The sequence below is a fragment of the Mastomys coucha genome, unplaced genomic scaffold (genome assembly GCF_008632895.1).
Source record: "Mastomys coucha isolate ucsf_1 unplaced genomic scaffold, UCSF_Mcou_1 pScaffold4, whole genome shotgun sequence".
Classification (NCBI taxonomy): Eukaryota; Metazoa; Chordata; class Mammalia; order Rodentia; family Muridae; genus Mastomys; species Mastomys coucha.
Genome location: NW_022196910.1, coordinates 951,892 through 965,889, shown reverse-complemented (window position 1 = coordinate 965,889; position 13,998 = coordinate 951,892). Strand labels below are relative to the sequence as shown.

Sequence of the window (13,998 nt, the reverse complement as noted above, 5' to 3'; positions counted from 1 at the left end):
AAAAGAAAAGAAAAAAACCTTAGACTTTGTGCAGAACTGGTATTTGTCAGGCCGGGCAGTGGTCCTTTAACCACAGCACTCCAGAGACAGAGGCAGGAGGATCTCTCTGTGAGTTCCAGGACAATCAGAGCTACAAAATGAGACCCTGTCTCAAGAAACAAACAAAAAACCAAAACGGTTTTGTTCCCCCTCAGACACAAAAAGAACTTATCCTAAAAAAGAAAAGCTTACAAGGCCCTACAATGCACACTGACAAGACACACCCAGCCCTTGAGATGTGGAGGCAGGAGGATCAGCAATTGGGTCATTCTCAGCTACATAGTAAGTCTGAGCTAGCCTGGGATACCTGTGACCAGGTCTCAAAAATCAAAAGAAAACACGAAATAGAAACAAAAGAAGAAAAAAAAAAGGAGGATGCCCCCTTTGGCTCCAAAGATTCATGTGTTTGAACATGTAGCCATAGGGGCTGGCACTAGTAGGAGGCGTGGCCTCGTTGGAGGAAGTGCATCACTGCGGGGGTGGGGTTTTGATGGGCCTCTGCTCCATCTTCACCTAATATGAAAGATAATCTCCTCCTGGCTGCCTTCAGATCAGAATGTAGAACTCTCGGCTCCTCCAGCTCCAGGTCTGCCTGGACACTGCCATGCTTCCCACCATGATGATAATGGGTTCTCTAAGCCAACCCCAGTTACATGCTTTCCTTTATAGAGTTGCTGTGGTCTCTCTTCACAGCAATCAAACCTAATTAAGACTGCTCTCTTTGCCAGGTCTCCAAACAACACAGACTGTTTCTTGCTTTTGGCTGCCCACCTGACCATATTCAAAACCCCATCCTATGGAAGGACATGAAGAAATCCAGCTGGAACTGGCCAGGAACCTTCCTCCTGGTGCCTGGATGTCACTAAGCCAGAAGGTGCTGAGCAGGCAGCCAGTGAGGTGACTGGGAGTCTCATTGGTTGCCCTGTGAGCCACCATCCTGGCTGGAAGGCGAGGTGGGTCACTGCCACAGAGGTGCAGCACCGGGTCGTGAGCAATGGCCGTCCGTGCACAGCCCGTTCTGGCTGCACAGGAGGGAACTTGTGTCTGGTGCTGGTGGGAGCCCAGGTCTGGGAAGGTCTCGGGCCCTAGAGGACAGACTTCTGTTCTGTTGCTCAATGGGAAGGTGGTCACACTGTCTTCTACATATTTATGTGTGTGTCCATAGATTAGAAGCTTAGCTGTGCCGTGGGATGGACCGCCCTCCCAGGTGCCGTGGGCAGTTAGCAGCTGCAGGGAATGAGGAGCCGGAGTGCTCAGGGTTGCTGGCATTCATAAGTTACCCTTGATCAAGGCAGTGCTCCTCTGCTATGCTCTTCTGTACGACCCTGATAAAATGTAGCGGGCCACAAATAACCAGAAACCTCAGATGAAAGACTTAAGTTTGTACTGGGTGAGAAGGTCTAGAGTGATGGGGATTATGATCCAAATATATTAAAAATATATGAAAATAGATATATTTTAAAACAAAAAAAAATTAACTTTTGAAAGTTTTTAAAATGAGGCAGTGGTGGCAAACACCTTTAATCCCAGCATTTGGGAGACAAAGGCTGGTAGATCTCTGTGAGCTCGAGGCCAGCCTGATCTACAGAGCAAGTTCCAGGACAGTCAGGGCTACACAGAGAAACCATCTCTTGAAAAACAACAACAACAACTTTTTTTTTTTTTTTTTTTGGTTTTTTGAGACAGGGTTTCTCTGTATAGCCCTGGCTGTCCTGGAACTCACTCTGTAGACTAGGCTGGCCTCGAACTCAGAAATCCATCTGCCTCTGCCTCCCAAGTGCTGGGATTAAAGGCGTGCGCCACCACCTCCCGGCTAACAACAACGTTTTTAAAATGGTGTGTGCTCCACCAATATGGTCTGGACCCTAAAAAAGAAAATCCCGCCAGGCCAGGCACAGGGTACATGTGATGCTGGTCATTGTCACACTGCTGAAGTAGAGGAGCTGCACTGTGGCTACAGATTATGTTCTGGATTCCAGTCCAAGAATTACACAAGAACGAGGAGGAGAGATCTGGAGGAGGGAGCACAAGCCAGAGCACTGCACTGGCAGGGGCACCGCTCGGGCCACACCTGGGACCTGGGCCATCCATGCCACAGCGCCCTCTGGTGGTTTGTGTGAAAATGGCCCCATAGGCTTAGGGATTGACATCTTTGGTCCCCTCAGAGGAGTGTTCCTGTAGGGGTGAAACTTTGAGGTCCCTTGTGCTCAAGCTCTGCCCAGTGTGGCTCACAGTCTCCTCCTGCTTATGGATCAAGATGTAGAACTCCCAGCTCCTTCTCTAGCACCACGTCTGCCTGCGTGTCCCTGTGCTTCTCATAGTGATGACAATGGACTAGACTTCTAAACTGATAAGCCAGCCCTGATTCAATGCTTCCCTTTACAAGCACTGACGTGATCATGGCATCTCTTCACTGCAATAGAACACTAGGTAAGACACGTCTAGTGGTGAATTCTTCCTCTTGGCCTCAGGAACTCATCGTCCATAGATCCTGATCTGCCTCCACAGCCGAGGCCATCCTAAAACTTCTGGCAATCCTCCTGCCTCAGCCTTTCCATGTTCTGGAACTCTGGGCAAGTACCTCCATGCTCAGACATAGATTTAAATTTATATATTTTGTAACTGAAAAAAAATGTGTGTGCAGGTGCGTGTGGGTACACGGGCAGAGCCCTTCACTGGAGTCGTCTTAGTCCCTCTCCACCTTGGGTTTTTGAGATGGAGGCACTCACTAACCTGGGCATCACTGATTAGGATAGACTAGCGGGACAGGGGCAACCCACGCATCCTCCTGTCTCCACCTGTGCAGTACGAGCATTAGAAATGAAGCGTCACCATGCATGACCTCTCTCCCCCAGGTTCTGGGAATCTGAACTCAGGTGCTTATTGCACTGAGCAATGCTACCATTTAACCCTCCCTGGCGTCTGGATTGGAAGCCCATTACCTGCATTTAGCCTCTGGGGGATTAGAGGGAGAGACATCAGAAAACCAGCTTAAGACACACGGTAAGACATGGTGCCATTTTCAAATGGGAGTTCTCAATCATGGGCTCTTATCCCTGCAGTCTTGGTGCCCAGCAGCCCCCACCTCTGACTCTCCACCCTGCACGCAACCCCGAGCGCCGTCTGCATCCTGAAACCAAGCCCGCTAGCATCTCTGTGTATTCTGTGTGCTTACAGGAGGAGTCTTCCACTGTGCCACCCAGCCGCTCCACCCCGGTGTCTTCTGGGAGTGGTCTGCCAGAGCCACCAGGTACCAGAGTCAAAAATGCAACAGGAGGAATACAGATGACCAAGACAGGTCCAGCCAAGGGAGTTGAAAGAAAAAGAAAGAAAGAAAATGCAGTCAGATCAAGCCAGTAATGTCCACCCCTGAACTGTGCACCCAGCCCCTCACTGGGGGATTCTGGACTGGAGCTCCACCCCTGAGCCAACACTCATTCCCTCCAACAAACACTTCAAGGTATGATCCTATTTGTCTCCTCTTGGCGACCTTAGGAAGAGCAGGAAGTATATTTCACAGAGAGAAAACGGAAGCAGGTCCCAGAACACCCGGGCTCAGGGTCACTGCATGGAATGAATTTGTGGCCTCAGCTTTGATCCCTGCTCTCTGCTGGGTAGTAAGCACAGTTTAGTGACTCCTGAACTTCAGGATGGCCCCAAACAGGCAGTCCTCTTACATCTGCTTCCCAGTTTCAGCCAGACCTTGTCTCCACAATAAATAAATAAATAAATAAATAGATAAATAATAGCCGGGTAGTGGTGGTGCATGCCTTTCATCCCAGCACTTGGGAGGCAGAGGCAGGTGGATTGCTGAGTTCGAGGCTAGCCTGGTCTACAGAGTGAGTTCCAGGACAACCAGGGCTACAGAAACCCTGTCTCGAAAAAAGAAACAAAACAAACAAACAAAATATTAAAATCCAGGAAGGGGTGGTTTGCACCTTTAATTCCAGAACTCAGGAGGCAGAAGCAGATAGATCTCTGTGAGCCTGTGGCCAGCCTGGTCTACAGAGTGAGTTCCAGGGCAGCCAGGGCTATATAAAGAGACCCTGTCTCAAAATAAAAAAATTAAAAACTAAAGAAGATGTGCATATTCAGGTGAGGCTGGGAAGATGATCAACAGAGGAACAGAAGTTCAAGGATATCGTTAGCTACATAGGAAACTGTAGGCCAGCCTGGACTACCTGAGACCCTGTCTAAAACCAAACAATGAAAAGCTGGGCAAAGTTCTAGACTACGGAGCCACATCTGCAGCCTCTTCCATGTGTTAACCCCTCAGCTGCTCTCTCACACCAAAGTGCTGGGTAGAAGGTGAACCATCCTGCAGGGCAACCTTGCATTTTGAGACAGGGTCACCCACTGGCCTGGAATTCACAGATTCAGCTAGGTTGGTCCAGGCTGGATGGGTGATGAACCAAAATCCTTGCCTCTGCCTCTCCATCACAGAGGTCAGAAGCCTACCCCTCATGGCCCTTGGGGATTTGAAGTCAGGTCCCCACACTAGCATGTGAGTTAGTCACTGAGCCACCCCAGTATTAACCCCAGTTTTGGTTTTGGTTTTGTTGCAACAGGGCTTCTCTGTGTATGCCTGCTGCCCTGGAGTTCACTGTGTGGACTAGGCAGGTTTCAAACTCACAGAGATCCTCTTGCCTCTGCCTCTCAGCCTCAGCTTTCCAGCGAAGCAAAAGCTGGGTAAGTGGGCCACAAAGACTGGAGAGGGGCAGTGGAGCCAGCCGGCATGGTACTGATGGTGAATTCAGAGAATCACCCTGAAATTTGACCAGGGATCATGGGAAAGTGAAATGAGAAAGAAACTGGTTTTGCTTCTGGGGGTCAACCGGGAATGAAAACAAACATTGGATGGAACATTCTAGAAATACACATCCAGTCAGTTTTCAACTGTGTGAGCAGCACAGAGAAATCCTACTCTGCTTCCTGTCACCATGTAGGCCGGAGTTTCCCCTCTGCGTCTGCTATGCTCTTTGTCAGCTCAGTGACCATCACAGACTCAGAGTGATCATGGCACATGATAGTTTGGGCTACAGGAAACCCTGTCCCAACATGAAACCAGACACACTCATTCTCTCTGTGTGTGTTTGTCTCTCTCTCTCTCTCTCTCTCTCTCTCTCTCTCTCTCTCTCTCTGTGTCTCTGTCTCTGTCTCTGTCTCTCTCTCTCTCTCTCTCTCTCTCTCTCTCTCTCTCTCTCTCCAGTAACCTGTTGGGTTGGACTTTGCCCTGGGAATGGAGCATACACCCTAGACCGGATCCCTGCCTGAAAGTCTATGCACAAGGGCATCTGTGAGGCTGCAGCTGGACCGGGGTCCTCAGAGGCACCAGGCTGGCATGGGGGTAGCATGACACAAGGGAGTATTTGTCTGAGATGGGTGAGGACAGTCACTACAGTGGTCTCATGGATAAGGACATCCTTGGCTGTGCACAGCTGGACCTCACTTGCTGACCAGGGAGGCCAGTCTCAGGGGCTTATAAAGAAATTCACACTTCTGCTTTTTGTCTCTTGTCAAGAGTCTCATGTAACTCAGGGGAGCCTTGAACTCCCAAAGTATCCAAGAATGACCTTGATTGAACTCCATGGTCCTTCTGCCCCTACTTCTGAGGGCTGGAGGATGACAGAGGTGAATCTGTGTGTTTCTGGGATGGATGCCAGCACTTCCTGCATGCTGGATATGATTTCCAACCTCCATATATATGTTTTATTTTTTAGTTTTTTCAAACAGGGTTCTCTGTGTACCCCTGGCTGTCCTGAAACTTGCTCTATAGACCAGGCTGGCCTCAAACTCAGAGATCCTCCTGCCTCAGCCTCCTAAGTGCTGGGATTAAAGGCATGCGCCTCTACCACTCAGCCATATTTGTTTTTTTTAGCTCTGTGTATAAGGAAGTTAGCACCGTGCTCACTTTGTTGAAGCAGTGACTTATTTAAACTGCTTTGGCTCCTAGCAGGTTGCACTTGCCCAAGAGCTTTCTGGATTTGCAAATGAAATACACACACACACACACACCAGCTAATTTTGATATGCCTTGACTAGCTCAATGGTTGGGCACTTCTAAATTTCCTTGCAGCTAGCAAACTGTCCCTGCTGGTATTCCTGTGTTAACATCTTTTAAAATCTATATTTTTTTTCTCTGTTATCCCAGGCCCAATTGTCGGAGTGGCCCCTAGAGCCATTTTCCCAAATTGGTTTAGTTCTTTCCTGCAGCACTTACGTCTAATCCCTCTGCTTCCTCATCAGGGTGACTCTACCTCTCTCTCTCTTTCTCTCTCTCTCTCTCTCTCTCTCTCTCTCTCTCTCTCTTTCTCTGTCTCCCTCTCTTTCTGTCTCCCTCTCTTTCTCCCCCTCCTCTCCTCTCTCTCTCCACTCTCCTCTCTTGCATGCACAATCTAAAAGTCCTGTCCGGTCTCCTTGCCCAGCCAAGGGCTAAATGGTAATTCTTTATTTTCAATTGAAGCCAGCGGGGGCAGGGACCCTCAGGTCTGGAAGCTTGGCTTTTGGGAGCCGAAATAAGACAAAGCATTAGAACCAATCCCCAACACTTTGTCTCCATTTGTTCTTGAGAAAGGGTCTCTCAGTGGCCAGGACATTGCCAACTAGACTAGTATGTATGGTCAGCAAGCTCCAAGATCCCAATTTTTCACCTCCTCAGTTAGGGTCACAAATGGCCTCTTGGCTTCTTCCCTGTGGTCTATTGCAAGTACTTTACCCGGGAATCATCTCCACAGGACCTGTTTTTTTTCAAAGTCGTATTTCAGCTGGGAGGTGGTGGCTCACGCCTTTAATCCCAGCACTTGGGAGGCAGAGGCAGGTGGATTTCTGAGTTCAAGGCCAGCCTGGTCTACAGAGTGAGTTCCAGGACAGCCGAGGCTACACAGAAAAACACTGTCTCGAAAAAACAAAAAAAAACAAACAAACAAAAAAATCAAAATAGTATTTCATTTAGCTCAGGCTAGTCTAAAAGGTACTATGCTGCCTTTGACCACGTCCCAAATCCCTCCCTGGGGGATTTTAGGAAGAGCTCCACCCTGACCACGCCCCTAGCTCTTCACTGGAAAAGTCTAGGCAAATGCTCCACCCTTGACCACGCCCCTAGACACTCACTGGGGGATTTTAGGAAGGGCTCTCTCCATTCCTGATCACTCTCCTTTGCTATTTGACACAGGGTTTTGCTCTGCAGCTCAGATTAACTAATTCTCAGGCTCCCTCTGTGGAGAGCTGAGCTTTAACATTTGGACATCGCAACCAGCCTGGCTACAAGGATTCCCTGTCAAGTAGTCTTGGATGAAGTGCTTCCAGAAGGCTCTGACAACATCAGCAACAATTGCGCTGCCAGCAGTGACCCAAGGACCGACGACAGGGACGCTGGCACCCTCACCTGGGCAGATCCTCATCCTGCCATTCATCCCTCACGTCCACATTTTCCATCCTTAGTGTAGCTTCTGTGGTCCCCATGTGAGCTGGAAAGAGAAGCGGTCTGGAAACTTGGGTGACCCAGAAGATGATCTCTGGGGAAGAAAGAGCAGACTGAACTAGACTGAACTAGACAGCCATGACTACAGCCTCCCATCACCGACAAGCATCGGTGTAGCGCTTTGACTGACCCATCTCACAGTAGTGGGATTCCAGTCTCACAGATGAACACACACTCTGCCTGTGTATAAACTCGGGTGCAGAGCTGAGCCTCTAGATATAGCCCCCTCCATTGGGACCTCCCAGATCCACCGTCTTCAGAGCAGCCCCAACCCAAGATAATTAATTTTTCCTCCTTTTCCACCAACCTCAACTGTGGAGGAGTTAAAAAGAAAAACAAAAGCAAAACAAAACAAGCCTAAAACACAGCCAGCCTGTGGTGGTGTACACTTTTAATCTCAGCACTTGGGAGGCAGAGGAAGACAGATCTGAGTTCAAGGGCAGCCTGGTCCACATGCCAAGTTCCAGGACAATCATAGCTACACAGGGAAACCTTATCTTGAAAAACCAACCAAATAAAACCCACCCACCTTATTCATACTTTAATATTAATGACTGTCAGGATCATATTTCTCCATCGTGATTGACACTTTCAAAAAGGATCTTTTCACTGACCAGCTTCTGTCTGATCCAGGTCACCTGCCCCCTCCCTCCATCTCAGCCTTAGACTAGAGAAAGGGTAGCTGCTACCACAACTCAATCATAAGACCTATAGTAAGAATTCTGGAATTTTGGTTTCTTTGGGAAACATAGAAATATTGTAAAAATATATTTTCACTTTAATCCTTGGTATGGGGTGTGGGGCTGCTTCAGACTGTCCATAGCAGCTGACTAAGATTTACCTCATGCTCTAGCAGAGGCAGGTTTTTTCCAGCTGCAAATAGTTTTCATGATTGTGTGACCTTCGGAATTTTGGGGACTTTTCAGAGGATATATAAATGCTAGAGCCCAGAGACAGAGCGGGTGCATTGTGATTTGTTAGTAGTTGTGGCCAAAAAAGAAGCAAAAAGAAAGAAATTAGATTTGGGGATCTCTCTCTCCCCACTCTATCCTTCTTTCTCTCCTATGTACTGTTGGGGTAAAACTGCGGTTAGGGGAATAAAGAGTGGGGAAAAGAAAAACTACAAAGTAGCAAAGGCCAGCTACAAGTGTTCTCCAACATGGGGCTCTGTAAAGAAAAAAATGGAAACATTGATTCCAAATGCCGTAGAGGAAACAGCAGGGGATGAAGAAATGGATTTTTTTTTTCAAGATGTCAATAAAACATTTATTGCAGCTACTACTACTGGGATATCTGCTTTGCTCCTATAGGGATTTTCTGGGTTTTTTTTCCTTTTATTCTTCTTATATTGCTTCAAAAAAAAAATTGGGAAAACTGCAGGTGGAAATGGAGGGGCCTGAGAAACAGCAACAACAACAAAAGGCTGAAATGGAAAAAACAAAGGGATCACTGGAGATGGTGAGGGTGGAGATGGAAGTGCTTGGGAAGCGAGGAGCACCAGAAAGAGAGAACAGGGCTCAGTCTGGATGACTGAGAGAGAGCGGTTAGGCTTTTCCTGCGGTCGAGAAGGAGGAAAAACTTCTCCAGAGGAAGGTCCGGTCAGAGAACAGCTGGAAAAGCAGGAAGACAGGCTGATGAAACGGCCCATTTGGAAAGAAAGGGTTAATCTGGAACAACTTGCCAGAGTTAGGGAAGGGGTGGGCTGGGGTTAGGAGGCCACCACCAGTTTTCCCAGTACACATACACGAAGAGATAGGATGGGATCCTGTAGAAATGATAGATCCAAGGCCTTTTAAAGAGGCTGTGATTTCATATGGGATGCATTTCCCTTGTGTGAAACAAATTCTAAATAACTGGGCTACTCAAAATAGAATTCTTTCCTGAGAACAAGGCATCTCCAGGGGCAATGGTTTTTTAAAAATATAAACTAGAAAGAAGACCTAGGCTTCCAGGGGTGTGCTGGCAATGTGGCAAGGGTTACCATTGGACCAATGAGTGTAGTCCAAAAAAGACATTCAAGGTAATTTCTTACCATTGAGACATGGCCTTAGGGACCTGGCTTGAGGCCCTGCAGCAAAAATTACAGGATATTTCAGTCAAGGAATAACATGCAACAAAGAGAAAAAAAAATTTTTTTTAAATCCCAGAGATAGAATCGATAGTGCTCTTCCTAGTTTAAAATTTTCTAAGTGTTAACGAGAAAGGAGTAACAGCAGCAGAGAGAGATTGAGTTACAGAAAAAGCTATGTATTATAAGCCTGCATTAACATGACAATGAAAGCCTGTAAACGTTTTGCATTGAGGCATAGATTTGTTTATATTTCTACAGGAAATACAAAAATGGTGGATACTATCAAAACTGATAATGATTAGAATTGAGCTGGAGAAGAATCCTGAAAACTTTGGCCACTGACCAAAAAGCACTTGTTTTATGAAAATGGTTCTGTTTACAATTTCCTTCTACAAACAGCACAGTTAATGCCTTAAAAGAGAAACAGGGATGTAGTGAGAGCTCTGGGATTTTGGTTCTTTGAGAAACAGAAATATTATAAGGATGTGGTTTCATTTTAGCCCCAGGTGTGGGATGTGGGGCTGCTTTGGACTGTCAGCAGCAGCTGACTATGATTTGCCTCGTGCTCTAGTAGAAGTGTGGTTTTGCCAGCTGCAGATAGTTTCTGAGATTGTGTGACATTAGGAATTCTGGGAACTTTTCAGAGGCTATATAAATGCTAGGGTCCCAAGATGGGGTGGGTGGGTTGTGGTTTGTTAGTAGCCAGGGTCAAAGAAGAAGCAAAGGGAAATAAATTAGATCCAAGGATTCTCCTAATTCCTCTCTACTGTAACCTGTTTCTCGTCTATCTAGTGATGGGGGCGGGATAAAAGGTGGGGAAGAAGGACCCACAAAGAAGCAAAAACTAGCTACCAGGACATACATAGTGGAAGAGAAAACTGAGTGCCAGGTCAGGTCCTGACCTCGTTTCTTCTGTCAGTGCCTCAGTTCCCGTGTGTGTGAGTAGGTTGAATAAGCCATAGCTTTTGGGGATGTCCCCCGAGCCTATCACCCCTCATTCCTTTGCTCCATAAAAGTCGATTGTTTGGTATGCATGGTGTGCACACTTAGATGGAGGTCACAGGTCAACACCAGTGTCTTGTCACTCTCTGCTGCCCATTTTGAGGCAGAGGCTCTCTGCACCCGAGTCCTGGGACCCTCCAGTCTCTGCTTCCCTAGGGTTAGGATCCCTTGTTTTGTCCCAGACTTGTGTTGCATGCATGTGTTTTGCCTGCATAGATGTCTGTGTACTATATGCATGCCTTGTACTTTTGGAGGGCAAAAGAGAAGGTGTTGGATCTCCTGGAACTGGAGTTACAGGTGGTTATTAGCAGCTATGTGGGTGCTGGGAATTGAACCCAGATCTTCTACAAGAGCAGCCAGTGTTCTAATTACTGAGCAACCCCCCCTCCAGCCTGAGCTGTGATTATTTTTGTAGGTGTGTGTGTATATGTGTGTGTGTCTTTGTGTAGTCCTGGCTCTCCTGAATGTCCCTATGTGATCCCACCTCAGCCTGAGTGCCAGGATTAAAGGTGTACACCACCATTGCCAGTTTGATCACTTTTACAATTAGCTATCTATTTTGTCAGTGTAGGGGGTATTTGTACTTCTTTGGCTATTTCGGGGAAGTCTAAGGACAATATGGAGGTCCCAGGTCTCTCCTTCTACTATGTGGGTCCCAGGCAGCAAACTCAGGCCAACAGCTATTTCTACTGGCTCAGCTCTGTGTTCCCAGAAGCCACCAGAGTGCTGCAGATCAAACTTAAGTCCTGTTGCAAGGTGAGCCCTTGCGGCTCTGTCTGGTTTGTGAACCCGTAGTTACAACTGGGCTGGTTCTTCCATCCCCTTGCCAGCAGGGCATCAGATAGTGTGGTGCTCTGGTGCCATGGAGACTCCACAGGCTGTCAGATGGAAGCACTTTGCGTTGGCAGCCAGTGCTGGGAGGACACACACACACACACATACAGAGCTAGGAACGCCCCCAATCCATACCCTGGCACCCACAGGACCACGTCTGCTACATCATGGTTTTCTTCTTATTTCCACGTTGACAATAGGATTCCAGGGTCCAGACTCACGATGGCTTACCACCATGTCATCCCTGATCCAATGACAAGGGCCACTGCTTGGCCCAACAATCAATGCCATGCAGTCATGTAGGGCTGGTGGCTGGGGTGTGTCTCCAGCAGCCAGTAGATGATGGCCATAAGCTGAGACACGCCTGGGAGATTCAGAGCCCGGGGGAGGCGGGGCCCACTTGAATGTCATCACCCATTCATGAAGAAGACAGTGAGACACAGCAGAGAAGAAAAAATCTGTCCCCCAGTGTGTTCTCAACATAGGGTGAGCAGCCAGCCTCCCCTAGCACTGAGCCAAATCCATTGTGTGTCCGTGCAGGGAGGTGACACGGGTCCTACATGACCCCCGTGACCAGGAAAGGGCTCTCTCATCTACAGACTTCCAAGTCCTGGGTGTGGTGGGTGTCCATGGATGCCAGGCGAGAGACCAGGAACCCCCAAAAATCCAGGATAAACAGTGTAGGTCCTGGCCAGTGGCCACGATGCTAAAAAAAACCCACCCTTTTAAATGTATATGCAATGCTGATTTCTCCAAGCCCGCAGTCTCGGTTATAAATAGAAAACACTCGACACCGGATGGGAGGTTTACCGCCCCCAGGACGTTCCACCAAGAACTGGGGCTCTAGTCCTTCGGTTCTGCATTCCCCTCACCCCACCCCCGACCCTCCTGGCTGGCGCAGCATCCGCGCTGGGGTGTCACCAGCGTTTCCCCAGTAAACCTTTCCAAAGCTGGGCTGGAAGCGAGGGACAAATGACAATTTAAATTTCCAGTTTGCAAAAGGCCCACTCACCTCGGTGGCGGCGGCTGCCTCTGCGCTGTCACTTGGACACAAAGGCGGGCATTTCTCGGTGGTACCCAGGCGAGGGGCCTGGCGAAAGGATGCTCAGGGCCAAGTCCACATCCGAGGAAGGTCACCCAGGGCGACGTGGCCACGGCACACCTGTCCAGCCCAGCTGTAGAAGGCGACGCTGTGGGTTAGTAGCAGAACCCCTGTCCCCCTTTAGTCTCTGTTTCCCCTGCCATTGCAGCCCAGGCCTGCCGCGGCTCTGGCTTTTCCCTTTCTGATGGCTGAGGCTCTGTCTGCCCTCAGATAGTGGAGGAAGCTGCTTTTGTGTGCAGGGGGCGGGCCCAGGCCTGATAGACAGTTCCAGCATCCCTGCCTGCATCCTCCTCTCCCTATTGGCTGAGAGGAAAGCATCTCTCCCAGCCATGCCCAGAGCAGGTGCAAAAAAAAAAAAAAAAAAAAAAAAATCTGAGATGGTGCATCTCACTTATGCAAAACCACAAGAGAAAATAAATAAACGAACAAATAGCCGTGGCCTGGCTCTTATAGGATGGGGGTGGGGAGTCTGCAGGACTCTTTGGTATGGGGAAAGAGACGCCCTTGAAACCATCTTTGAGGGCAGAGAAATGGAGGCTTCCAGATCCCCCTTCCAGGCTGAGTCAAAGGGTCCCTCATTCACCCAGGACAAGGCTGGGTGTTGGGATGCGGCAGACCCGGCTGATTGTTTTAGGTGCCTTTGGTCTGCGCTACCGTGGAAACAGCGCCCCCTGCAGTTGCCCAGAGGAATTCTAGGACCCGATGGAAAAATGGACAGCTAAGCAGCTCAGCATCTGCAGTAGGATGGAAAGACAGTTTGTATCCTGGTCTCAGGTACTGGGAACGCTGAGACAGAGGGGTTGCAAATTCAAAGCCAGGGTGGACTATGGAGTGAACCTTAGGTCATCGTGGGCAACGCAGTGAAACCCCATGTCAGAAGTGAGAAGAGGGGTCATGCGGGATGGTTCAGCAGGTGTGCGTGGAGATGTCAGGGAGGAGGGGCGTAGGCATAGAAGCTAGTGTGGCTGTGTGCACTGGCAGTTCCAGCCTGAAGCAGCCACATGAGAAGGCTGGGGCTAACTGAAAAGCAATCGGAGAGCCACTGATGTCAACTTCTGCCCTCTGCAAGGCGCAGAGGCACACACACACACACACACACACACACACACACACATTTAAAGAGAGGTGGGGGCAGGCCGGGCGGTGGTGGCACACGCCTGTAATCCCAGCCCTTAGGAGGCAGAAGCAGGCGGATCTCTGACTTCGAGGCCAGCCTGGTCTACAGAGTGAGTTCCAGGACAGCCAGGGCTACACAGAGAAACCCTGTCTCAAAAAAAAAAAAAAAAAAAAAAAAAAAAAAAAAAAAAAGAGGGATGGGGGCGTGGTCAGAGGTGACGTCCTGCATGGAACTCCCCCAGTGAGGGTCTGAGGGCGTGGTCAGGGGTCGAGCTTTGCCTAGCATGGCAAGGGTCCTGGGGAAAATGGAGACTAAGCTGGAGATTTGATTTAGCAGCTGAGAACTGCGGTTGA

General features: G+C 48.8%; 1 protein-coding gene across 1 annotated transcript in view; it reads right to left on the bottom strand.

Moving 5' to 3' along the window:
- The window catches only part of Atcay (ATCAY kinesin light chain interacting caytaxin), a 24,076-nt gene extending 11,306 nt beyond the window's left edge, over positions 1-12,770 (bottom strand). The window contains exons 1-3 of the mRNA XM_031349824.1: positions 12,439-12,770; positions 7,424-7,553; positions 3,215-3,273 (exon numbers count right to left, since the gene is read on the bottom strand). Of these exons, the coding sequence (XP_031205684.1) occupies positions 3,215-3,273; positions 7,424-7,500 (136 nt within the window). The 5' untranslated portion in view covers positions 7,501-7,553; positions 12,439-12,770. The remainder of the gene's footprint in view (positions 1-3,214; positions 3,274-7,423; positions 7,554-12,438) is intronic.
- Positions 12,771-13,998: the final 1,228 nt, after the last annotated feature.